The sequence below is a fragment of the Haliotis cracherodii genome, unplaced genomic scaffold (genome assembly GCF_022045235.1).
Source record: "Haliotis cracherodii isolate W230 unplaced genomic scaffold, xgHalCrac1.p SCAF_27, whole genome shotgun sequence".
Classification (NCBI taxonomy): domain Eukaryota; kingdom Metazoa; phylum Mollusca; class Gastropoda; order Lepetellida; family Haliotidae; genus Haliotis; species Haliotis cracherodii.
Window position 1 is genome coordinate 3,762,120 of NW_027266283.1, and position 26,410 is coordinate 3,788,529.

The 26,410-nt window shown below is 42.4% G+C and overlaps 1 protein-coding gene across 1 annotated transcript in view; it reads right to left on the reverse strand.

Annotated features, from left to right (window-relative positions):
* Nucleotides 1-8,741: 8,741 nt before the first annotated feature.
* LOC139473245 (neurogenic locus notch homolog protein 1-like) overlaps nucleotides 8,742-26,410 on the reverse strand; it is a 68,743-nt gene continuing 51,074 nt past the window's right edge. The window contains exons 29-41 of the mRNA XM_071255777.1: nucleotides 26,178-26,270; nucleotides 25,330-25,422; nucleotides 24,855-24,950; nucleotides 23,020-23,112; nucleotides 20,502-20,594; nucleotides 19,689-19,784; nucleotides 17,696-17,791; nucleotides 16,380-16,472; nucleotides 13,312-13,413; nucleotides 12,269-12,364; nucleotides 11,025-11,096; nucleotides 9,978-10,082; nucleotides 8,742-8,856 (exon numbers count right to left, since the gene is read on the reverse strand). Of these exons, the coding sequence (XP_071111878.1) occupies nucleotides 8,810-8,856; nucleotides 9,978-10,082; nucleotides 11,025-11,096; nucleotides 12,269-12,364; nucleotides 13,312-13,413; nucleotides 16,380-16,472; nucleotides 17,696-17,791; nucleotides 19,689-19,784; nucleotides 20,502-20,594; nucleotides 23,020-23,112; nucleotides 24,855-24,950; nucleotides 25,330-25,422; nucleotides 26,178-26,270 (1,175 nt within the window). The 3' untranslated portion in view covers nucleotides 8,742-8,809. The remainder of the gene's footprint in view (nucleotides 8,857-9,977; nucleotides 10,083-11,024; nucleotides 11,097-12,268; nucleotides 12,365-13,311; nucleotides 13,414-16,379; nucleotides 16,473-17,695; nucleotides 17,792-19,688; nucleotides 19,785-20,501; nucleotides 20,595-23,019; nucleotides 23,113-24,854; nucleotides 24,951-25,329; nucleotides 25,423-26,177; nucleotides 26,271-26,410) is intronic.

Genomic DNA, 26,410 nt, shown 5'->3' on the forward strand with positions numbered 1-26,410 from the left:
TGATCTAGACTACCAGTTGTCGGACTTTCATTTCATTTCATTTCTCGGTGGCTGAGTGGGTCAGATCGCTGACTTTTTGTGCTGGCGAGTAGTTGCCCCACTCTGGCGGTGTGGGTTCGAATCCCGGACAGTACTCAACCCCAAACAGTACGAGAATCTGTACTTTACTTAGAAAGTGTTATCCTAAATGTAACATTTGTTACGGATGAAACTGACGTCAACGATAATACACACACAATTCTTAGGGAAATAGATTCTCTCAATAGTGAGTGAGTGAGTTGGGTTTGACGCCGCTTTTAACATTATTCCAGTCATATCGCGGCGTGTCAGATTAATGTGGGAGGAAATCCCGAAGTGATGCAGGTTTTAGACGTTTACCACTTCGATGAAACCCACGAGCACAGGTATGGTGCTGACAAACCTAGAAACAATATCAGGGTGAACCAGGATTCAAACACACAATCAAAGGTTTCTGGCGTGCCTAAGGGACGCAACTCTGCACAGCGAATCGCGGCGCCTTAGACGACTGGGCAAACCCGTGCCCCCCGATTCTCTCAAGAAGAAATGATAAAGATTATGAATAATGGATAGATCTGAGGTAACATGGGGGGAACATGGCGTAAAACCATCCAAATATTAGTTTGTGTGTGACTGTGCTTGTGTGTGTGAATGTGTGAGAGTGTGTTGGTATGTGAGTGTGCGTATGTGAGTGTGTGTGTGCATGTATGTGTGTGTGTGTATATTTGTATGTGAATGTTAGTGTGTGTGAATGTGTATGTGAGTGTGTATGTGTTAATATGAGTGTGTATATGTGTGTGTCTGTGTGCGCATGCGCGTGACATTGAAGTATTTGTCACACTTAGAAAACATATGGCACGTAAACATAGGAACCTTATCCCAATTATTCCACTGACTATCCTGCTTTTACACCTCGCTAAGGTCGAGTTCCCGCTCTTCAGATAACATACGCCACACCTTGGCATACAAAGACGGGTTTTCTAACTACCGACAGATCGCCATGAAGTACCTCATCCTACTCTGTATTTCATTCTCCGTGTTCAGCGGCGCCTTGTCAGCTGCCAGTGAGTATGTCACATACACATTCAGTTCCAACGTTCAGTGAGACGAACCCAGCTTTCGAAACATTTTCAAAACATTAAAAATAGGCTGATCTTTATTAATGTATCAATGGTTTTCCAAAATGAAAGTAGAACACATTTAACAACTCATATGTCAAATGCATCAATCTTATTGGTTGATTCAGTTCTGAAAAAACCCTCCACATCATCATTTTCAAATATATTTATCCCGTAACTCTATCACGAATATGTCAAATGTGTTAAAACGCAATCATATTATCCAAATAATTATAAATACCTCACAAAATATATCTCATGCAAAGTTTCAAATTAATATTTTTCTGTAAGCCTTGAACCTTGAACCTAGTTACAGGACATATGTCTAAAAAGGTTGACAAAACCCTCACGGAAAACAGACACAGTCAGCTGATTCAATATGTCTTTTGTCTGTTGACACTCTAGTCACTGACGACACGTGCAAGACGGTGTACGGAGGCAGTTGTCTTGACATTAGACTAGCGTTCTGTATCAACGTGGCCAGGGGCATCTGTTCAGGACAGTTCCACGAGTGCTGCTACGCTAATGTCAACGTTGGACGGTAAATAAATGATGACATCTGCTGAAACAGCAACTGAAACACATCAGTTTTGGAACGAAACCTGTACACATGTTTAAACAATATTTCTCAAGAGTTATTAAAAACATTTTGGCGTTTTATTGTGTTTATATTTTTGTTATATTTCTGAAGCATGTTTTCTCTTTCACTTGAGATAATGTTGTGGTAATGCTCACGAGTAAGAGTAGTGTTGCATACGAGTATTAACAAATACATTGGGGAATTACATACAAGCAGAAAGTAGGTGAGTGACTTTGAACTTCTTTGGCACATACTAACCCTTGTCGCGAAAAGCGGGTGTCATCACTGATTTTCAGTGATCCATTCGTGATATAATTTTTAGCGCTATTTTGCGTTTTACGCCCAAAGGAATCTGTAACATCGGATAATCGAAACTGGTTATATTCTGGCGTTGTTTTACATTTATTTGAAACGCGTCGATGGGCATTTCTAAACGAGGCTATTGTAGCGAATATATATGTTTGTTGTTTGTTTGTTTGTTGTTTAACGCCGCACTCAGCTATATTCCAGCAATCCCGTGATTGACATCAGGAGCATCGATCCATGCAATTAAGATCCATGACATGCATCAACCAAGTCAGAGAGCATGACCACCCGATCCCGTTAGTCGCCTCTTACGTCAAACATAGCTTCCTTTTATGGCAATATCTATAGTGTATAACAGAAAGTGAGACACGTCAATGTCACTTAATGTAGCAATAATTAAGTCACGTAATCTACACAAACTGTTGACGTACTTTTAACGCTAGTTCAACAGTGACAAGGCAAAATAATTACTAATGGTTATTTATGGAGTAAATGTCACTTCATGCCGTTTGTTATTCCCTTGAACATGTTTCGTTATAAACTGCAAATTTCTCATTTAACTCGTCAATCGAGACTGTTCCCTCCGTAAAGCGCCATTTTTGATATTTGACCAACGTCTATTCTTTCTCTTCCAACAGCAGTCACGTAGATATCAAGAATATTTTTGGTTAAAGCTTTTTTTGTTTATAATCATATCTATATGAATGATACAGAAAGTTTCGACCCTGAAAAGTGTTCGTTACTTTTGTTTATATTTTTTAAGATTTTGCAAACACGAGAATACCTTTTTAGTCGCAAATAAAAGGGGTGGTGAACAGTCCTTGTGTGTTTGGTAAGAAGAATTTACTTTAAAGGTTTGTAATGAAATCATAAAATTATGAAAATTACACAAAAAGTATATGATAAATAGGTATATAACAGTATATCATATAATAAATAATTTCACACGACACATGAAATGTCCTCTATATGTTAAAAGTAAGATTCAGTGGGTGTTACTTTCTTTAAAATGTTTGTGGAAATGCGTTCGAAATAACATATAGGTATATATAGGTAATAGAAGTATAAAAAGTTGTACCCGATGAACTCAGTGCTACAAGCCAAGTTTCCGGGAAATCCATCAAAATATGTTGCAAATGTTTTATTTGTTATTTAACGACGCACTCAGCGATATTCCAGCTATGACGGCCTCATGTAAGGGATCGAGTCTGGACCAGACAGTCCTGTGATTGACATCATGAGCATCGATCCACGTTATTGGGATACGATGACATGCATCAACCAAGTCAGCGAGCCTGACCACGCGATCCCGTTAGTCGCCTCTTACGACAAGCATTGTCACCTTTTACGGCAAGCATGTATTGCTGAAGACCTATTCTACCCCGGATCTTCACGGGTCGTTGCAAATGTGAATTATGACATGGTATATTCAACAGGTACTGGTCAAGCTGCCATGCACACTTCTCTTAAAGAACAATAACTAATGTGTAATAGGCGCAACTGTAAAATGAAAATGTAACATAAATTAAAAGTTAAAACAATTTTATTGTATGAGTAGTTATTAAATGTACATATGCATGTACATGATGCTCTTAACTTGTATTTACTTGTGAACTAGTGTGGTATAGGCCGTTTGGCCGGGCACTACATGTTACACATGTCAAACAGATAATAAATGAAACATCAATGTTCTGTGTGACACTTTAATAAAATATTCTGCTTTAATATCAGGCCAAAGGTAGTCCACACACAGGCTTATCTGCCGTGAGTTATATATATGACCTGCTTTCATTACTTGTTTGGACAATAAACACGCGTCACAACTACACCGCATATCGGTCCAATGTATCACGGACTACATAGGAACGAGGGCATAAAAACATTCTTTGGCGAAGTATTATATGTTTTGTGATATAACAAACAGTAGGAGAGTAGTGCTGATTTGAGTTTCACTTGACCAGCGAACACCCTAACATCACCATCTTTTTTTTAAAATTAGTATCTATTTGAGCAGTCAAGTTATTCAGTTATGACGGCTCTGTTGGAACTACCTATACATTACAAACACCAACGTATTGAACACAATAAACTTTAGTGAAGTAAATAAAATAAGTGCATTCTACTACTTGTTTTTGTTAAATGTCGCGTAAATAACTATTTACTTGAGACAAAACAACAAGTTAGAAACCATTGTATACATCCTATCTTGTCGCCGCGAAACCATGCTAAAAAAGGTAGAATGACGTGGCAAGGGTTGAATTCACGACCCTGAAACAAATTTAATATGCATACGTCATTGTTTTATTAATTTATTTTCAGAAAATGTATTCTTTTTCTGCAGCAACTACATATATGTAGTAGTCCTGCTATTTATATGTAAGTATGTAGTTGAACTAGGTGAGTGTGATCGTTGTCAATGTTGATCTCAAAGAGGTACGTACATGCACACACTTTTAACCGTACACATACTGCATGTAAGTAGACCGAGTAGATAACGACGTCGTTGTCGCCGCCGATGCGTGCGGAATGATTGCTCAAATTGTTTTTGACTTACAATAACGCCATAATCATCTCGAACAGGTTAACCCGATCCGAAATATCACTAAACGGGAAAACACAACGGTTGTGTGCGTAATCTCGGATCCGGCTATCGCCGCTGTTGTCCTTTCAATATTCAACTGCTACTAGGCAGTACGGGCTACACCGTGCTGATATTATTCGGATATTTTCACCGTGATGATTCACAAAGTGACTGTTGAGTGTTGCCGTTATAATTTAACCAATACATGAGTGGTGAAGTCAGTGTGTGCGCAGAGATACTTGCCCGATCCGAAGTTATCAGCCTCGCCGCTCTGAAATCAGTCGGATCCGAAGTTATCCTAGAATCCGCAAACATGTCGCCATCAACTTACGAAATCCGAAAATCCGCACGCAACGCGGAACGTTTTAAGTTGAAATCGGATTCTGACACACCTTACACGACTGACTGCCTGTCGTGCGTGGATTTATTGAATCGGGTACACACGTTGGCGCTTTTTAGACCGTGATCGTTAATAATTTCGACTGGCGCGGTGTGAGGAACAAAAAGGTAACAAAATATACAGGTAGGAAGTGATCGATCTTTTAACACAAAAATACACAATGGCGGAAAAAACACTTGCGAACTCTCCACCGAAGGAAGAAACGTTTTAAAGGTCTGGTCTTATACGGTAATCTGCAAATCTACGGACTTGTTCGTATTTATTCTACAAAAATAATGAGAAAATTATATTCGTTTCTTTTTAATTTACTAAGAATTTATAGCGAGTTAGCATTCAGATACTACACGACCAGGTTTGTATATGTGATAAATATACACATATATCGGAAATAAGTCTGTTTGGTTTGTTATTTAAAAATAAAACCCATTTCAGTACAGTGTCACCGTGTAAACAAATGTGAGTATCGTAGTCATTCAGTGAAACTTGTTAACGTTGTCGCGATTTGTTTCACCAGTAAGTGGAATTTAGACATGGACACCATGTAGACTGAAAACACTCGTATTTTGATGGCCGCAATGATGGCTATTTGTCGTTTCAGTACCAGTCCAGCTACGTACACTATGCATCTATCAATTTCTGTCTCCTAGATCCGCACTCCCCCTCCCCCTCCCGTCATGATATTGCTTGCATATTGCTAAAAAGCGACGTTTAAATCATTTTAAAAAATAAAAAACCTCAACAAACCTTTCCTAGCTCTTCACTGAATTGAGTCGGACTGAGTATTTTCCTATTAACAAGGGGGGAATCTTATCGCAATCGCGGTAATTTCTGCGTCATTTATCTACCACTGGCGATGCGCTTCGGTGACACTGGGTGATCGAATGTGGAAGTGGAACTAGAGGGACCTTTTTGTGTTGTTCGCCGACCGCGGCGTCACTGGGAAAATGATGAATCTGTCGTCGCTCAAAACAACACTACCGAACAGAGTAGCCTCCCTTTGTTAACGGTAAACAGTTGAGAAACATTCATTTTTGGTTCGTGCAAATACGACACCGGCGACCGATACTAATTTGTACACTATATTTATACGTTTTGTACGTGATAATCTATTAACGTTTAGAACAAAATTCATGATTTCATTGCTTGGGACTAATCTTGCGAAGAGAAAGTGATCGAAACGCCAGTAAAATACCCCAATCTAATCATAAACTTCACTCATTTGGCAACATTGAAAACGTGCACTGAGACTAAACTAACACCTGGTTATACATAACAGTTCTCATTAAGCGTCATACCCAAAGTGTGCGTACATGCATATCCCAGCCAGTACCCCCAACACACACAAAACACACACACACACACACACACACACCTCCCGCATCTGTGCTCCATGTACTTCCAGGCTTTAAAATGCCAACGCAGGAATGGTGTCGAAAAACAAGTACCTCCACGTTTTGAATGCTGTATCCCTTTAAGGACATAGTAACACATAGTTTTGTAAACCTATCCGCAGTTGTATAAGAAATATTCGTACTGTGATGCATTGAATGTACATTTATATCGGTTGCTGTGTTTGTGGATACACTTTTCATGATAGTGTTGATGCTGTTATATGGCAGTGTATTTCATTGTTGAACAATGATTGTAACTGTGCTGCTAGACTGTCTGATTCCAGTGTCACCACTGTCTGGTTCCAGTTGATGCTGCCGTCATTTTTCCGTTGATGAAATTTCCAAACATAAAAGTCGGAATCCCTTTCGTTCTCAAAGATGATATTGATGTTTTGATGTTGGTATATGGTCAGTGTATTGTAATGTAAAACAATGATTGTAACTGTTTAATATTGTCTCTGTTGAGATTCGGTAGACGCTCATTGCTTTGAGTGTGGACAGTGATCAGTTGTCAGGAATGCAGTGCTATTTAAGGTACGCAGTCGTCAGGAAGTTACTATATTCAGATGCTAGAGTGGTTGGGTAACTTCCGGAAACGGCGAGACTCGTCCAGCATTGTATAGAGCTTTTACGGCACTGCGTGGAAAGTTTTGGAAGCTAGTTAGACGGTATTAAAGGGGACAATAGCAGGCCTCTCGCACCTCTCACACATTTCGCCTCTTACGCTTTGCATCGCTTCGAAACCAGCGTTCATGTGAGGATCGCTCATCATCCCTAGCCCATATATATTATTATCACTGACTTTTGCTGTCACCACTGTATTTGATACTGACCACTGACATCATATTATTTTTTGCCATTGAATATTGTACTACCGCTCTATTGTGTACTGCCATTGTAATTGATGTGCAGTAATTTGTATTGATTTGCAAACTTTGTTTTTTTGGGTAATACATGTGTAAGTGTGTACATCTTGTTGGTTGTTTGTTGGTTTCACACTTAGTTCTTTTACCTACAGATTTCTGGTTAACATATTGTTTCAATTTGGGAATCGACACGTAACAATGCTTACGATAACCCCATGACGTTCATTCTCTAGACACAGCGCATTGGTCTGAATCATGGCGTTCATCCTCTAGACACAGCGCATTAGTCTGAATCATGGCGTTCAACATCTAGACACAGTTCATTGGTCTGAATAATGGCGTTCATCGAGACACAGCTCAGTAATCTGAATCATGGCGTTCAACATCTAGACACAGTTCATTGGTCTGAATAATGGCGTTCATCGAGACACAGCTCAGTAATCTGAATCATGGCACTATAAAATCGGCATTAGTCCAGACTAGAACAAGCAGACGCACGCACGCACGCACGCACGCACACACGCACACAAGCACGCACGTCGCTATACAAGTGCTATAATCTTGGACGCGACGTTAACCCCATTTCACCTCACCTCACCATCTATCCACAAGACGTGTATGGCATAATCAAAGTGGGACAAGCACGGTAAAGAACAATACAATATAATGTGCGGTGGGCATGATCCATTATCTTACCTTATATGAAACTATGATTGGTTACTGCACGGGATTTTTGTTACATGTTCCCAGCTGACAAACAAGGTATACACATCATATACCCAGCTCGGAAATGCCGAACTGGTTACCAATATGAAAACAACGATATGATTATATTATTTTCAAACTGAACACCTTTCAAATACAGTTTAAGGAACTAAAAGAGCATGTCTGATTGTCGTGCGGGGGCACGGGTGGCCCAGTCGTCTAAGGCGCCTCAATTCGCTGTGCAGAGTTGCGTCCCTTGGGCACGCTAGAAACCTATGATTGTGGGTTCGAATCCCGGTTCGCCCCGATCATGTTTTTAGGTTTGTCAGCACCATACCTGTGATCGTGGGTTTCACCGAAGTGATAAACGTCTGAGACCTGCATCACTTCGGGCTTTCCTCCCACATTAAGCTGACACGCCGGAATACTGGTAAAAGCGGCGTTAAACACAACTCACTCACTCACTGATTGTAGTGCAAGGGCGATAACTTGGGATGTATTTAAGTTGTCTCCAGGTGTCAAGATGTTTGTGAAACGGTCACCAGACATTCTGATGATAAACGAGCGTAAATTATGCAGGTAAGATAAACCGGTCAACCGATCCTTCAGTTATATGGTGTAGGGGAGGGGTACATAGACTCACACACAGGGTACACCACACCATATACTCCTTTGACCAGTCGACAATTACAAATGTACACATCTTAAACTATTCAACTTATGGTGCCTCTTCCCTTTCTCTACCAAATAAAACATAAGATATGTTTGGTAAGAATATTAGTCGATACTTTTTATTCCTTTTAATTCAGTATTCGGCTTAACCGAAGCATGCTAGGACCCCAGCCTAGGACCAGCCAGCGAACTGGGGCAGAGGGTTCGGCGCATTGATCTCTGAAAGTAGACCAGGCATATATGTTTAAGAAATGACTTTAAAAACCCAGTCTGTGAAGTACTGTCGACGAATTTAATAATACGGATTTATTTCAAAATTTCTTTGCTTTTATTGAGGTATAACGTAAACATCGATTTGAATAAAGTGTACATCGGGTTTTTACATTCATATGTCCGTAAACGCAAGACAATTTGAAATAAATCCCTATTAATACATACGTCAACAGTACTTCACAGACTGGGTATTTAATCATAAACACACAATCAAATGTAGACAACAAATCACGTATTGCACCACAAAGTTTTCATCTATGGTTGGTTGGATAATTAACGCCGCACTCAGCAATATTCCAGCTATATGACGGCGGTCTGTAAATAATCGAGTCTGGACCAGACAATACAGTGATTAATATCATGAGCATCGCTCCACGCAATGGGATATGATGACATGCATCAACCAAGTCAGCGAGCCTGACAACCCGATCCCGTTAGTCGCCTCTTACGACAAGCATTGTCACCTATTACGGCAAGCATGGGTTGCTGAAGACCTATTCTACCCCGGATCTTCACGGGGCCGATCTGTATTGAAGTATTTGTTATAGGTATATTCTTCTCTTGGTATATTCGTCCAACCTTTAGTGTACATTTGCTTAGGTTTTTAGAAGGAACAAAACAATTATTGGCAGTCTGAACGTGCAGAGACGTTTCTTAATGTTTTTATGATACAGTGAAATCCCCTTTGTTGTAGAGACGACCGCCTCCGTGGTCTAGTGGCAGAGTGTCCGCCCGGAGAGCGGAGGTCCAGGGTTCGATCCCCTGCCGTGTCATACCAAAGCACGTTAAAAGATACTTGTTGTTACCCGGCGCTCGGCATTAAGGGGCTAAAACAAGGACTGGTCGGCTCGGGGTCAGAATACTGTGTCTGAGTGGGGTATTCATGTTAAACTGCCGCATGGTATCTCAGTGTGCTAGCACTATAAATCGGCATCAGTCCGGACTAGTACAAGCAGCCACACACACACGTGCATACACGTCGCTATATACGTGCAATAACGCGACGTTAAACCCCAATTCATCTCACCTTGTTGTAGACACTATGGGATACAGATGCGTGTACTTACCGCATGTCCTGCACGTGTTGGGACAGACTGTCATGAGTGTCTTGATGTATCGACATACAGTGGCGTAGAAGCGACAGAATTCCGCCTCTCTCCCATTGCATTCAACTGAATATACAACATGAAATGTTGGTGAACAGGTACAATGTTTGGAGTGACTTCGTGAGAACAATAGGGTTATATCTATATCCTCCAAAACATTACAGATGATACTATCGCTAGAACTGATCCGGAGTTGTAAGTTTGGGGTTCTAACGATGAATTGGCGTGTCGCATTACAACCTTATATATATATATATATATACATACATACATTGCCTCAATACAAAACTTTAAAAACCGCAATTCCGATACGATAATCGAAAAAGATCAGCAATGAAGCATTGTGACGTCGTATGGCTCCAAGTGACCAATCAGCATTGCGAATCTTCAAACTAAATGCACCTGCGCATATATTGGAAAGTTCAATCTTCCCTTATGAGTAATATATATATATGCGCAGGTGCATTTAGTTTGAAGATTCGCAATGCTGATTGGTCACTTGGAGCCATATAACGTCACAATGCTTCATTGCTGAGAAAACATCCGATATGACGACATCCATGGCTCATGACTTCAAAAATTGATGCCATTACGTCATCTGGGCCCACTTGCACAAAGCGATCTTAGCGCTACGACTATTGTAAGCCTATGTTAAAGTATGGGAGCTACGATCATCTTAGCGCTAAGATCGCTTTGTGCAAGTGGGCCCTGAACTATAGGCTTCGGTGAACTTTCCCTGTAGGATTGACATTTCCTACGTTTATTCTCCATTTTCTCTTTTAACATGTCAATGAGTAGTATATAGAATAACCTAAACGAAACTCAAAATTACGAATTATCTGTCCCTCGTGATGGAAATCAGTTAGTCCGTCGCCATTCATTCACCCAGGACCGATAATCCGACGTTCCTGGTAGTTCGTTGGTAATTCCTTTAATGTACGGTTTCAGGGTAGTGACAAGACTATCAGTTAATTTAGTCGACTGCGTAACCATGTCATCTCAACTCACCGTTGTCGGGGATACACACACAGCGCGAGGGATTCAGCTTCTGACCGCTCGGGCATACCCGTGAACAGGACGCTGAAACAATAGTCATGGGTAGAATACGCGCGGCGTGAATACAGACACACATCACGTGGAATCGCATCCTAGTTTGTTTGTTATTCATATAGCCAAAACGAGGATCCGAATAAAATTCGTTTTGATTGCTAAACTAAATAAAAGTTTTTGAACCTTTCACCTAAAACTCCAAGAATTCTATTCATAATAATACTCCTATCCGATTGAACGTATTGATTAAAGGGTTGTGTTAACTATTGGACGCAAGATCAATCTAACAATGAAAAAACAACACTCATTGAACAAGGGATATATTTCTTGGGACATACAACTTCTTTATTACAATCACTGCTTATGAAGCAAGTCATGAACAGACATTTGAAGTAGGGAGGGTATATACATGTGGATAATTGATGTTTATACACGATAATGTTTACACAACAGTTAACGTTAAAGTATTACGCCTGGTAAGACATAAATAGAATTAACATGGCATGATAGGTAAAACAATACAGTGATTGATATATTGATTGACATGGACAAGGTGACTGGAAGCTAGTATAAGCACACAGACACAGACACAGACACAGACACAGACAGACAGACAGACAGACAGACAGACAGACAGACAGACACACACACACACACACACACACACACACACACACACACACACACACACACACGGTGAAATTTGGTGCGGAACTGGGGATGGTGTGTTTAGCTTCCTATACTCGGAAAAGGAGCTGGATAAGCTAGCCAAACTTTGTGTTTTTATTGCTTCTTTAAGGCAAGACTATGCACACATGTACAGGTAAAAGCTGTTGAACGCCTAGTTATTTCAAAAAAAATATAACGTTGCTATAGAACGCTATGGGAAGACATTTGGTTTTGAGTAACCTGGAGCAGGAATGGAACGACGTAACTATGATACCTGTATATAAAGGACTGATGTAATCAAACAAAATCTTTAAATCACACTTTCAGTATTATTGCGAATAACCTTTCTGATTTAGATGGTTCTTCATACGTCTCATCAAGGGTGTTTATGTCCAACACACGACGATCCCTAGTAGTATACAGCGTAGAAAGACAATTGATTTCACAATTGGATCATCTCTTATCCATTTTACTTTTGTCTTATATTGGAAAACACCCTGTACAAGATGAACAAAAGGAGATGGTTAACTTACAGATCTGACACAGGTTTCCTGAGAATCCAGCTGGACATGTGCACGTGCAGGAGGACGTGAGCTGTCCGCCATTCTGGCACTCAGTAGTGCAGCCCGCTGAAAGACCACCACCGAGATATGTGTAAGGGACAAATTACACCAGTGAAATTATATTGTCATGACATAATATCTTTACTGAATTCGCCGTAATATGTGCCGTGTGCGCTTAGAAAGTTCATGACTGGGTAGCTTTTTTTAGTGGACACACTTCGTTCAAACGTCAGTGAAAATAACTGTTTTCGAGAAATAGCTACATGGCAATATTGTCGCCTTCTTCGCTACTGCTTAGATTTCTTACTGATTGGCATAGCAGTTGGTCAGGGGCAATTATAAATATGATTTATAGATTGGCCTAGACGTTGGTCGAGGGGCAGTTATTGAAGCAGGACTCTTAATACGGCGAACTCGGTATTAGATATTGTAGTCGGTAATTGAAGAATTAACATCATTATATTACACGTCGCTTCACTTGAATGTTGTTTCGTTACGCATGCGTAATAAACCGCCCTCCCATCTGTACGTGATAGAGGGTAGGGTAAAGATGTAGTTTAGAATGTTACGGTCAACTCTAAAGAACATTCTATACCTTAAAAAAAACCATGGCAGGTTCACCACCCAACTCAAATAAATGTAACCGAATGTACATGTTCATAAACAATGACAATATAAGGCAGACATTGGCATTATTTTCTGTTGTCTATTTTACGTACGATGTAATCATGGTGTAAGCGTTACTGTGCCAGTTTGTGATGCACTGGGTGAAATATGAGAAAACAGGTCAATATTAATGTAGTACAAAGCAGAATCAATGTGTCATATTTTCGTTAACAATAACTTTCCTACATTATGTTGACTACGAGTACTGGACGAAGTGACATTTAGTAAGCTGTTTTTTTCCCAAGCAGTTCAATTACGATTATATAACGACCTGTGAATATACTGGACTGAAGCCATGAACCGCGACTCACGGCATCGGGGAATGGTGGCACGCAAGAAACACTCACCTGTCTGACAGAGGGCGCCACTGAATCCGAGTGGACAGGTACAGGAGGTGCATGATGGGTAATTTGCGACACCGCCATTTTGACAGTTGAGGTCACACCGTTCTGAAACAGGAAGTAAACTGAGCAGTCTATTTCAACTCAGGTATGGGTGGGGAACGATTTCTCCGCAAACAATATATACCCATTATGACGTCACCATGTTTTACTTGACTTGTACACCTGTAGTCTAACAGTAAATATGAATCGTCAACGACAGAGAATACCACCGATTAAACACCGCAACAGATTCCACTGGGCGTAAAAGGCAAAACAGCGATGAGAATGATATGAATGGACCACTGAAAATAGGTGATGATACCAGGTCTTCGCGAAAAGGATAAACATGTCCCTCGAATCATACTATTTGTATAAAAGATAAGTGTTTTTTGCCTGGCGCCGCTCATGATGTCTATTGCAAGTCTAACTGATGTGTTCCCGGATAATGCAAAGATAACTCTAGGTCTTCAAAAGATCGCGCAATATTGTTACCAAAAAACATAAATGGTTGTATGTTATCATGTCCTTTGAGTTACGTTCTTTTCGATGAATAACCCATATTTTATTTATATATATACGAGATGTTGCGCAAAAGAGAATATTCAATGGTGCATACCAGGCGTCAACTGGTTATTTACGTATGATGTCAAGTTGACCTGAGTGAGTGAGTGAGTGAGTTGGGTTTAACGCCGCTTTTAACAGAATTCCAGTTATATCGCGGCGTGTCAGCTTAATGTGGGAGGAAAGCCCGAAGTGATGCAGGTCTCAAACGTTTACCACTTCGGTGAAACCCACGAGCACGGGTATGGTGCTGACAAACCTAGAAACATAATCGGTGCGAAGCGGGATTCGAACCCACAATCATAGGTTTCTGGCGTGCCCAAGGGACGCAACTCTGCACAGCAAATCGCGGCGCCTTAGACGACTGGGCCACCCGTGCCCCATAGGTTTAGCAGAACCTGTCTGTGTCATATTGCCATTTTGAAAACATCTTTGCCTTTTCTATCTGAGCAGTGGTTGTAATTTTTTTGACAAATTGTTTGATTTTATATAGAATATATCAGTTCGTCATCGTGACGTTTCTGTGTAAGTCCGAATATAATGTTATGTATAGTCACAACACTGCCACGCCATTCTCCTCTCCAATCCATATTCATATCCATTATCATTTTATATTCCTACAAGAAATTTTTGATGGCATGATGGCACTGAGTGAGTGTGCGATTTGTTTCTAACACCGTTTTGAACAATATTCCAATTAATCTGGGGCGGTGGGGTAGCCTTGTGGTTGAAGCGTTCGCTTGTCACGCCGAGGACCCAGGTTAGATTCCCCACATGGGTACAATGTGTGAAGCCCATTTGTGGTGCCACCGATGTGATATTGCTGGAATATTGCTAAAAGCGGCAAAATCCATGCTCACTCACTCACTCACTTGAAATAACGGTCCAGGTTTTCACTAATTGTGTATTTTTGATAATTCATGATATTGTGTATATCTAATAAATGTCATCCTTGGTCACTGGTAGCTATTGTTACGTGCTTAAACACTTACTAAGGGTGCATACATCCAACCTCGGTTATATCTGTGCAACGCTTCCAAAGCAACCGGAGAAAATTACTTGATAGACAATGCTTAGTACAACCATCCAGAGGAAGGTATCCGGATCGTTTTAAGAAGTCCGAAACCTGACCCCCAAAAGCCTGGGCTGTGTCTATGATCTATTTACCACATTACTCAACGGCGAACCTGACCCCATAAAGCCGTGTTGTGTCTGTGATCGACTTACCACAGGAGTCACGGCGAACCTGACCCGGAAAGCCGTGTTGTGTCTGTGATCTACTTACCACAGGAGTCACGGCGAACCTGACCCCGGAAAGCCGTGTTGTGTCTGTGATCTACCTACCACAGGAGTCACGGCGAACCTGACCCGGAAAGCCGTGTTGTGTCTGTGATCTACCTACCACAGGAGTCACGGCGAACCTGACCCCGGAAAGCCGTGTTGTGTCTGTGATCTACTTACCACAGGAGTCACGGCGAACCTGATGTCGGAAAGCCGTGTTGTGTCTGTGTTCTACTTACAACAGGAGTCACGGCGAACCTGATGTCGGAAAGCCGTGTTGTGTCTGTGATCTACTTACCACAGGAGTCACGGCGAACCTGATGTCGGAAAGCCGTGTTGTGTCTGTGATCTACTTACAACAGGAGTCACCGGCGAACCCGACGTCGGAAAGCCGTGTTGTGTCTGTGATCTACCTACCACAGGAGTCACCGGCGAATTTGATGTCGGAAAGCCGTGTTGTGTCTGTGATATACTTACAACAGGAGTCACCGGCGAACCCGACGTCGGAAAGCCGTGTTGTGTCTATGATCTACTTACCACATTACTCAACGGCGAACCTGACCCCGTAAAGCCGTGTTGTGTCTGTGATCTACCTACCACAGGAGTCACGGCGAACCTGATGTCGGAAAGCCGTGTTGTGTCTGTGATCTACTTACCACAGGAGTCACGGCGAACCTGATGTCGGAAAGCCGTGTTGTGTCTGTGATCTACTTACAACAGGAGTCACCGGCGAACCCGACGTCGGAAAGCCGTGTTGTGTCTGTGATCTACTTACCACAGGAGTCACCGGCGAATCTGATGTCGGAAAGCCGTGTTGTGTCTGTGATCTACTTACAACAGGAGTCACCGGCGAACCCGACGTCGAAAAGCCGTGTTGTGTCTGTGATCTACTTACCACGAGTCACGGCGAACCTGATGTCGGAAAGCCGTGTTGTGTCTGTGATCTACTTACAACAGGAGTCACCGGCGAACCCGATGTCGGAAAGCCGTGTTGTGTCTGTGATCTACTTACCACAGGAGTCACGGCGAACCTGATGTCGGAAAGCCGTGTTGTGTCTGTGATCTACTTACCACATTAGTCAACGGCGAATCTGACGTCGGAAAGCCGTGTTGTGTCTGTGATCTACTTACCACAGGAGTCACGGCGAATCTGACCCCAGAAAGCCGTGTTGTGTCTGTGATCTACTTACCACAGGAGTCACCGGCGAACCTCACCGGACAGGCACAGGCACACGCAGACTGGATGAGGATGCCGTTGTTAAGACACTGTCGGGAACAGGAAGCTGAAACAAGATTGTATGAGTCACTCAACCTTGAACCGGAATTGGTTGAATAGAATATTTTCAATTTGTTGAAAGGTCGAATTCCGGGATCACTGAACGGTTTTACTCCGCGTATGTTTGCTTTTGAAAACCAAATACCATGATAATATTTCAGAATGTCACGACATTCCTCTTGAGTATTCACTCTGAACGCGGTATTCAAACACTGCTCCCTAGATACAGTTAGTCAAATGTTAGCCTATGGGTTTCCATTAGTGTTGTAATACTCCCTGATCCCACGGAGTGGTGTGAAACTCGAATCTCGAGACCGTGCATGAATAGATGTGAAATAATCCAACTCAGATACCGGTTTACCGTCGTTTGTGTTATAGGAATTACAATTTTGAGTTATAGGGATTAGAGTTTTGAGTTATAGGTATTACAACATTGTGTTATAGGTATAACAACTTTGTGTTAAAGGTATTACAACCTTGTGTTATAGGTGTTACAACTTTTTGTTATAGGTATTACAGCTCTGTGTTATGGGTATTAGAACTTTGTGTTATATGTATTACAGCTTTGTGTTATAGTTATTACAGCTTTGTGTTATAGTTATTACAACTTTGTGTTATAGGTATTACAACCTTGTGTTATAGGTATTACAGCTCTGTGTTATGGGTATTAGAACTTTGTGTTATATGTATTACAGCTTTGTGTTATAGTTATTACAACTTTGTGTTATAGGTATTACAACCTTGTGTTATAGGTATTACAACTTTGTGTTATAGGTATTAGAGCTTTGAGTTATAGGTATTAGAGCTTTGAGTTATAGGTATTACAGCTTTGCGTTATAGTTATTACAACTTTGCGTTATAGGTATTAGAGCTTTGAGTAGTAGGTGTAACAGCTTTGCGTTATAGGTATTACAGCTTTGCGTTATAGGTATTAGAGCTTTGAGTAGTAGGTGTAACAGCTTTGCGTTATAGGTATTACAGCTTTGCGTTATAGTTATTACAACTTTGCGTTATAGGTATTAGAGCTTTGAGTAGTAGGTGTAACAGCTTTGCGTTATAGGTATTAGAGCTTTGAGTAGTAGGTGTTACAGCTTTGTGTTATAGGTATTACAGCTTTGCGTTATAGGTATTAGAGCTTTGAGTAGTAGGTGTTACAGCTTTGTGTTATAGGTATTACAGCTTGGCTATATGCATTTTGAATTATCAAACAGTAACTAAATCAGTACATACGTGTTTCACAGAAAGTTCCAGTGTACCCCGCAGGGCAGACACAGGAGCAGGAGGACGTTTGAGTGCCGCCATTCTGACACTGCGTTGTGCAGGATGCTTAGAAACAAGAGTACATATATCAGATTCCGAATTAGTGGCAATATCATATGATTTGTCACGAATTGGATATTCAAATAAAGACATGTCAACACACGTAGCATGAACTTAATCAGTATATGTTGTTGTTATTTGTTGTTTAACGCCGCACTCAGCAATATTCCAGCTATGTGACGGCGGTCTGTAAATAATCCAGTGATTGACATCATGAGCATCGACCCACGTAATTGGGATACGATGACATGCATCAACCAAGTCAGCGAGACTGACCACCCGATTCCGTTATTCGCTCCTCACGACAAGCATAGTCGCCTCTTACGGAAAGTATGGGTTGTTGAAGACCTATTCTACCCCGCATCTTCACGGGTCTAATCGGTGTATGATCTCGCGTGTTTGGCAAACACTTGCGGTACACTTGTTCTATGTGATACTTTGAAATGTGCCATGTGGTTACAGCACCAAATTAAACCTGAACAATTCCCTGTCATGTTTGGGCCGACACACAGACTTCAGCACCATTTCTTTTATAATATAACATCCCGTGAATTGTGAGAATTATACTGCAATTTTCACCAGCGACGCGAAGTCCCCGCGACTACAGCCTAGCAACACAGTGTCTGGGTCCTAGTTTGCTGTAGAAGTGTATGCACGTTTGAGGTGAATCTTAATAAAATTTATGATAATTTGAATGGCAGTCGTCCGCCATTGGGACATTGGGTGTTTCTGTCAACACACGACCATGCACGATGTATATATACAGAGACGGGGGGGGGGGGGGGGGGGGGGGGGGGACCACTATCCCCCATCTTTCCGAGGCAAGGACTTTAATAGTCCAGTTTCCACTGGCTACATTTGAATTAATACTTACTACTACCATCAAGATCTTCATCCGAGGCAGCTCACCGCAGGAGTGAGTGAGTGAGTTGGGTTTAACGCCGCTTTTAACAGCATTCCAGTTATGTCGCGGCGTGTCAGCTTCATGTGGGAGGAAAGCCCGAAGTGATGCAGATCTTAGACGTTTATCACTTCGGTGAAACGCACGAGCACGGGTATGGTGCTGAAAAACCTAGAAACATAATCGGGGCGAAGCGGGATTCGAACCCACAGTCATAGGTTTCTTGCGTGCCCAAGGGACGCAACTCTGCATAGCGAATCGCGGCACCTTAGACGACTGGGCCACCCGTGCCCCCCTCAGTGCAGGATCACGCCCTGGCATGGGTGCCGTTGTACAAAGCAATTTTAGCGCTCAGGTGATCGTTTATCTTAACATAGACCTACGACAGTCGTAGCGCAAAGGTTGTTTTGTACAACGGCACCCATATCTTTAAAGCTCACCTCGGCGAACCCATATATACTTACTTCATATAGTGTTTTAATAACGAATGTTTTGAAAAAGATGGATTGCTGAACGCTTTTAATACATGCTGGGTGTTGTGTTCTAGTGCAAGACATACATGGATTTCTGGGACCCAGAACACATTAATGTTCAGGACAAAGTGAGGGGGCGGTCGGGTAGCCTAGTGGTTAAAGCATTCGTTCGTCACGTCGAAGACCCGGGTTCGATTCCCGACATGGGTACAATGTGTGAAGCCCATTTCTGGTGTCCCCGTCCAATGCTGGAATATTTCTAAAAGCGGCGTAAAACTTCACTCACTCACTCATAAAGTGAGTGTTTCTGAAATAGGTTATTTCTTTCTAACCAACAACAAAGTGGACATGTCATATTTTGGCTTGGAGATAACGTTTAGTCAAGTAGGACAATTTGTGAGTGGGAATTCAACGGCCAATCCTTATAAGGATTATTAGAGTCAATTATTGTGAGTATTGTAATCATTTTAAGAAACCCTGCAAACTTAAAAATAGGATTAAACACACTGTAGCAGCTAGATATACTTACTTAACTCGCAGGAGGCTCCAGCAAAGCCAAAAGGACAAGTACAGGTACAGGCCGATGTCAACGCTCCGCCATTTATACATCGTCGGCTGCACGTTTCTGCAAAAATAGATAATATTTGTTTGTTGTTTAAGGCCGCACTCCGCAATATTCCAGCTATATGACGGCGGTCTGTAAATAATCGAGTCTGGACCAGACAATCCAGTGATTGACATCATGAGCATCGATCCACGCAATTCGGATACGATGACATGCATCAACCAAGTCAGCAAGCCTGACCAACCGATCCCGTTAGTCGCCTCTTATGACAAGCATAGTCGCGTTTTACAGCAAGCATATGGGTTGCTGAAGACCTATTCTACCCCGGATCTGGACCAGACAATCCAGTGATTGATATCATGGACATCGATCTAAGCAATTGGTTTACGGTGATAGGCATGAACCAAACAGCGAGCCTGACCACCCGGCATTGTCGCCATTTACGGTAAGCATGGGTTGCTGATGAAGACCTATTCTACCCCGGATCTTCACAGGTCTAACGAGTGAACGAGTAAACGTACAGTTGGCTTATTTGCCCAACTGAATAAATAGTCTGTCCTGTTCATTGTGTGGAAACAATGTTCCCAGAGCATTAAGTTTCAAGGCCGGTAGGGTAGCCGAGTGGTTAAAGCGTTCGCACGTCACGCCAAAGACCCGGCTTCGATTCCCCACGTGGGTACAATGTGTGAAGCCCATTTCTGGTGTCCCCCGCAGTGCTATTGCTGGAATATTGCCAATAGCGGCGTAAAACTATACTCACTCACTGTCGCTACTCACCACAGGTGTCGCCCGTCCAGGGAGTTTGGCAGGTGCAACGACAGGTAGACGGGTCCAGCACTCCACCGTTCGCACAGGAACGACTGCATGTTTCTACAGAGTGAAATATGTCCAGGTATTTTATTAATGTGGTTGTTAAATGAGTCGACATCTCGTTTTCCGATGTCTGCCATAGAAAAACGATATTGTTGAAATGTAATATTGCCTTACATATCTATATTGAAATTAATGTTATGAAGACGCATATTTTCAAGAAACTCGTTGTAAATGCCCTATTCTGCTTGTGGGTACATTGTGGGTAGCAATAGTCCAGGGTGCCGTTTTGAAAAGCGATCTTAGCGTTAAGGTGATCGTAACTCCCTTAACATAGACTTGCGACCGTCGTAGTGGTAGGGTTGTTTTGTACAACGGCACACAGTAACGTAACGCCATTGAGAACAAAGCAAGGAAATAAACCCAATTCTTAAGGGGCATTCATTCACATCATTCAGTTAGTTGTATGCAATTAGTTTCATGAACTGAAGTTGTAAGCAATTTGTCGTCCGAATGTAACGGTTTGCATACAACTCGGGCCTCTGCGTTTAGCTGAGTTAATTTCAATTTTTAAAGAGTTAAACTAGCTGAATACCGTGTGAATGCTGTGTGCATGGTTTTTTTGGCGTTACGACCGAAGGCTTTAATTGCCAAGCTACAGGTACCCGTACACCCCATTGTTTGTGAATCATGACAAATTGCAAGACCGCCTCCGTGGTCTAGTGGTAGAGCTTCCGCCCGGAGAGCAGAAGGTCCGGGATTCGATCCCCGGCTGCGTCATACCAAAAGACGGTAAAAGATGGTACTTGTTGTTACCCTGTCTGGCGCTCGGCATTAAGGGAATTGGTCGGCTCGGAGTCAGTATACTGTGTCTGAGTGGGGTATTCATGTTAAACTTCGGCATGGTATCTCAGTGAGCTAGCACTATAAATCGGCATCAGTCCGGACTAGTACAAGCAGCCACACAAACACACACACGTACATGCACGTCGCTATATAAGTGCAATAATCTTGGACGCGACATTAAACCCCATTTCACCTCACCTCACCTCACCTCACCTCACCTCACCTCACCTCACTTCACAAATTGCAAAGTAACAGCGCTCCACACGACCGGGTTGAGACATGACACACATGTTCGGAGTTAAACCCAATTCTCCAGTGCTCCCTACCTACGCTCCTGTCATCCTACATAAGGCCCGTGAAGATCCGGGGTGTAATAGATCTTAAGCAACCCATGCTTGTCGTAAAAGGCGACTATCCTTGTCGTAAGAGGCGACTAACGGGATATGTTGGTCAGGCTCGCTGACTTGGTTGATGCATGTCATCGTATCCCAATTGCCAGGATCGATGCTGATGATGTCATTCACTGGATAATCTGGGATATTGCTGAGTGCGGCATTAATCAACAAACATCATCATCATCATCATCATCATCATCACGTCATCCTACATAAAGAATAACAGTCACCATCCCCACAGTGAAGAATCCCGGGCCTTCAGTGTGATGAGTGAACGACTTAAACACTAGGCTACCCCGCCGGCTGCCCCTTTAACTACTGTTTAGTCAGTAAGGATTCGATTTATGGATGAACAACTTCTTTATTATCCCCCGCCCAACAAAGTTGGCGGGGGGATATAGAAACGGGCGCCGTCCGTCCGTCCGTCCGTCCGTCCGTCACGTTTCGTTTCCGGAGCATAACTCAGAAACCGTTAAATATTGTTTCATCAAACTTTGCAGGTATGTCAGGTACATGCTGAACTTGTGCCTTTAGCTATTTAGAAATTTAAGAATGTTTTATTTTTTACGTTTCCATGGCCACAAGATGGACTCACGTTACAAACACTTCTTTTTTTACAATTTCCATGACAAAGCCACCTCGTTTAAAAACGGTTAGGGTTTGTTTAGATTTAATTATGTCATGAATTCTGCAACAAGGGCGGGGGATATAGCCACGTTAGTGGCAATCTCTTGTTACAATTAAGGGGCGGTCGGGGAGCCTAGTGGTTAAAGCGTTCGCTCGTCACGCCGAAAACCCAGGTTCGATTCCCGACATGGGTACAATGTGTGAAGCCCATTTCTGGTGTCCACCGCCGTGTTATTGCTGGAATATTGCTAAAAGCGGCGTAAAACCATACTCACTCACTCACTTGTTAAAATCAGGAGCGACTTTGTTGATAACGGTGTAAGAACCTACACCGAAACGTCGCTCCTAATTGTAATAAAAAAGTTGTTCACTCATAAATCTTATCCTCACTTAGTTCTCCAACTTCTAAATGCCTCTTAAAGAAGTTACTGTTTAGTCCCTACGATCTAAACATGTCTAAACATACTGACGGAACACAAACATAACCCCTGCCTGGATGTTAACATGTGGTCTATTTTAACTGAGCAAGGTGACTGGTGAATATCATATGGTCAAGTTAACCTCTAGGTATTTTGGTACTTCACAATCGCGTCGTAGAATAACTATTCGTTACTCACGGCAAGTATCTCCAGTCCAAGGTGACGGACAAGAGCAGGAACACGCTAATGGGTTAAGGGCGCCTCCATTGGAACATGTCCGGGTGCAGGTGCCTAAAACATCAAACATGAACGAATTTGTTTACCAAATGATTTAGAAGAAAAACGTGAATCCCAATACATTTGCTGACAAAATGACAATCAGATAATTATCACATCAACATGTCAACATGGAAGAGTGAGTGAGTGTGGTTTTACGCCGCTTTTAGCAATATTCCAGCAAATTCACGGCGGGGGACACCAGAAATGAGCTTCACACATTGTACCTATGTGGGGAATCGAACCCGTGTCTTCGGCGTGACGAGCGAACGCTTTAACCACTAGGCTACCCGACCGCCCCTGGCATTGAAGAGAGCAATAGTTCCATGACTAGTTAAAACACATCTATGACTTGATTCTTGAAACGAACCAATCTTTATCACAAATTGACAGTTGGTTTTCAAAAATGAACACTTTGAATAAACGGAACAATTATTTATTTCGACATTTTGTCGAAAAACGTGTTGCCAACGGGGCTGGAAACCACATCCCTTAATTTGAGGACGTTTAGTAGTTTACCTCGGCTACGGCGAAATATGAAAGTTAACTTTTTTCACTATCCTTAAACGCCGAGTAACTACAATGTACACCGATGTATTGCTGTGTGTTACCTGTAATAATATTATATCAAAGTAATTAGATGAAGCTTTGGCGATAAAAACTAAAAACAACACCAGGGGAAGCATGTATGTCCTTGTTCGGGGCTCTGTATTTCCTATAATCCCCGTCAGCATGTACTAAAACCGAACAATAGTATCACTCGTTTTGGACCCCATGCAAAGAGCCTCGAACGATGCATTGTAAAGATTAACTCGCGACGGGGATTGGCGTGCGTGCATCATGATGATCAACACGTTTCTCGTGCAGCACACGGGGCGGAAGGGAAGCCCAGTGGTTAAAGCGTTCGCTCGTCACGCCGAACACCCGGGTTCTATTCCCGACATGGGTACAATGTGTGAAGCCCATTTGTGGTGTCCCCCGCCGTGATATTGCTGGAATATTGCTTAAAGCGGCGTAAAACCATACTCAATCACAATCGTGCAGCACACAAGGCCGACTCACAGAGTATTCATTTTTATACAGATTACATGCAGTTCTGGGTGCCGTTGTACAAAACAACCATAGCTCTACGACTGTCGTAAGTCTGTGTCAAGGTATGGGAGTTACGATCACCTTAGCTCTAAGAGGTGAGGTGAAATTGGGTTTAACGTCGCGCCCAAGATTATTGCACTTACATAGCGACGTGCATGCACGTGTGTGTGTGGCTGCTTGTACTAGTCCGGACTGATGCCGATTTATAGTGCTAGCACACTGAGACACCATGTCGCAGTTTAACATGAATACCCCACTCAGACACAGTATACTGACTCCGAGCCGACCAGTCCTTGTTTTAGCCCCTTAATGCCGAGCGCCAGACAGGGTAACAACAAGTACCATCTTTTAACGTCTTTTTGGTATGACGCGACCGGGGATCGAATCCCGGACCTTTCGCTCTCCGGGCGGACGCTCTACCACTAGACCACGGAGGCGGTCCTTAGCTCTAAGAAAACTTTGTACATCGGCTTTCAGGTATATGTTAAAATACTTGGCTTAAAGTAATGCCCTGTGAAACTCTCTAAGTGGGGAATGCCGATGTATTTTAAGTTTGAGAAAGGTGGGTTTTGTGTTAAGTCAGAGGACAAACTTGAATCAGAATCACCTCTCGGGCGAGGCTTATTCACGAACCATCAGTTTGTTTGTTTGTTTGTTGTACTTACTTATCTCGCAGGAGTCTCCAGCAAAGCCAAAAGGACAAGTACATGTACAGGCCGATGTCAACGCTCCGCCATTTACACATTGTCGACCGCACGTGTCTGCAAAAATAGATGATGTTTGTTTGTTGTTTAACGCCGCACTCATCAATATTCCAGCTCTATGACGGCGGTCTGATGATGATGATGAATCAGATGATGATGATGATGTTTGTTGTTTAACGCCGCACTCAGCAATATCTCAGATAATCCAGTGATTGACATAACCAGCATCGATCCACGCAATTGAGATACGATGACATGCATCAACCAAGTCAGCAAGCCTGACCAACGGATCCCGTTAGTCGCCTCTTATGACAAGCATAGTCGCGTTTTACAGCAAGCATGGGTTGCTGAAGACCTATTCTAACCCGGATTTTTACGATTTGAGCCATAAGTTCCTCGTGTGTTCTGAACAGACACAAACTAGATAGTAACTCACTGCAAGTGATTCCAGTCCAAGGAAACGGGCATGTGCAGGTGCACGTGCTTGGGTTAACGGCGCCTCCGTTGGAGCATGATCGCATACATGTTTCTGTGAAGAGATATGAGACCATATGGTAATTGAATTGTTCGTTGACAGTAAACTATTTTAGATTAATTTGAACAGTGAGACCGCCTCATCTGTTTCATATTTAGTTCTACGCATAAAGATTCAGAGTGACAAAACACTCTCCACAAGACTGTGTGGCAAGAAGGCTTTCAACTTTCTGACAGTCAACTTTCCCTTCAATCGAGCAATATTCCAGCAGCTCCAGCCTTGGGCGTTACATTTCACAACTTTTGAGATACAATCGAGCATGCTCGGTCTACCAAGATTTCAAATAGCGCCACATGACACTTGCTCAGAAGTTGTTGGATCAAGATTACAACATTCCATGCCTCAGTGAAGCTTTTAAAAAGTGTTATGGTGGACATGTTGAGGACATTTCCAAATTTAAAGCACCAGTGACATTAATGATGTCCGATGCAATTATCTGTTTTGACTTGTACCATATGTTCCCGTGTTTGTTTCAGGTGAACAATTGACTTGCCTTTGCATGTGTTTGTGACGATGGGACCCACCGTACGGTACTCCCACCGTTTCACGAACACCTGGTATCATCACTATTTGATAGTGATTCCTAAACACATGCTCATGATATTGTCAGAATCGTACAATAGACTCTGCTTTATGCAGAGATTTCTATTGGATATGGAAAGGATTTCTATTTCTATTGGATATGGAAAGGGTTTTGTCGTTTTCTTGCTCTGTTCTAACAGTATATCTGAGTATGTTGTTGGACTTACGGCACGAGGTCCCAGTCCAGGGGGAGGGGCAGGAACAGCTGCAGGTGGAGGCGTCCAGGACGCCACCGTTCATACATTGCAGGGTGCACGTTTCTGGGAAAAACAGATGGATGATGTACTTTTTACGTCGAAGACCACTGAAATTGTTTCACGATATCGGTAGTTTGAAATAAACGTATTGCCAATATTGAAACACAGGGTCTGTCGGAATCATGGGGTTGTACCTCTGATGG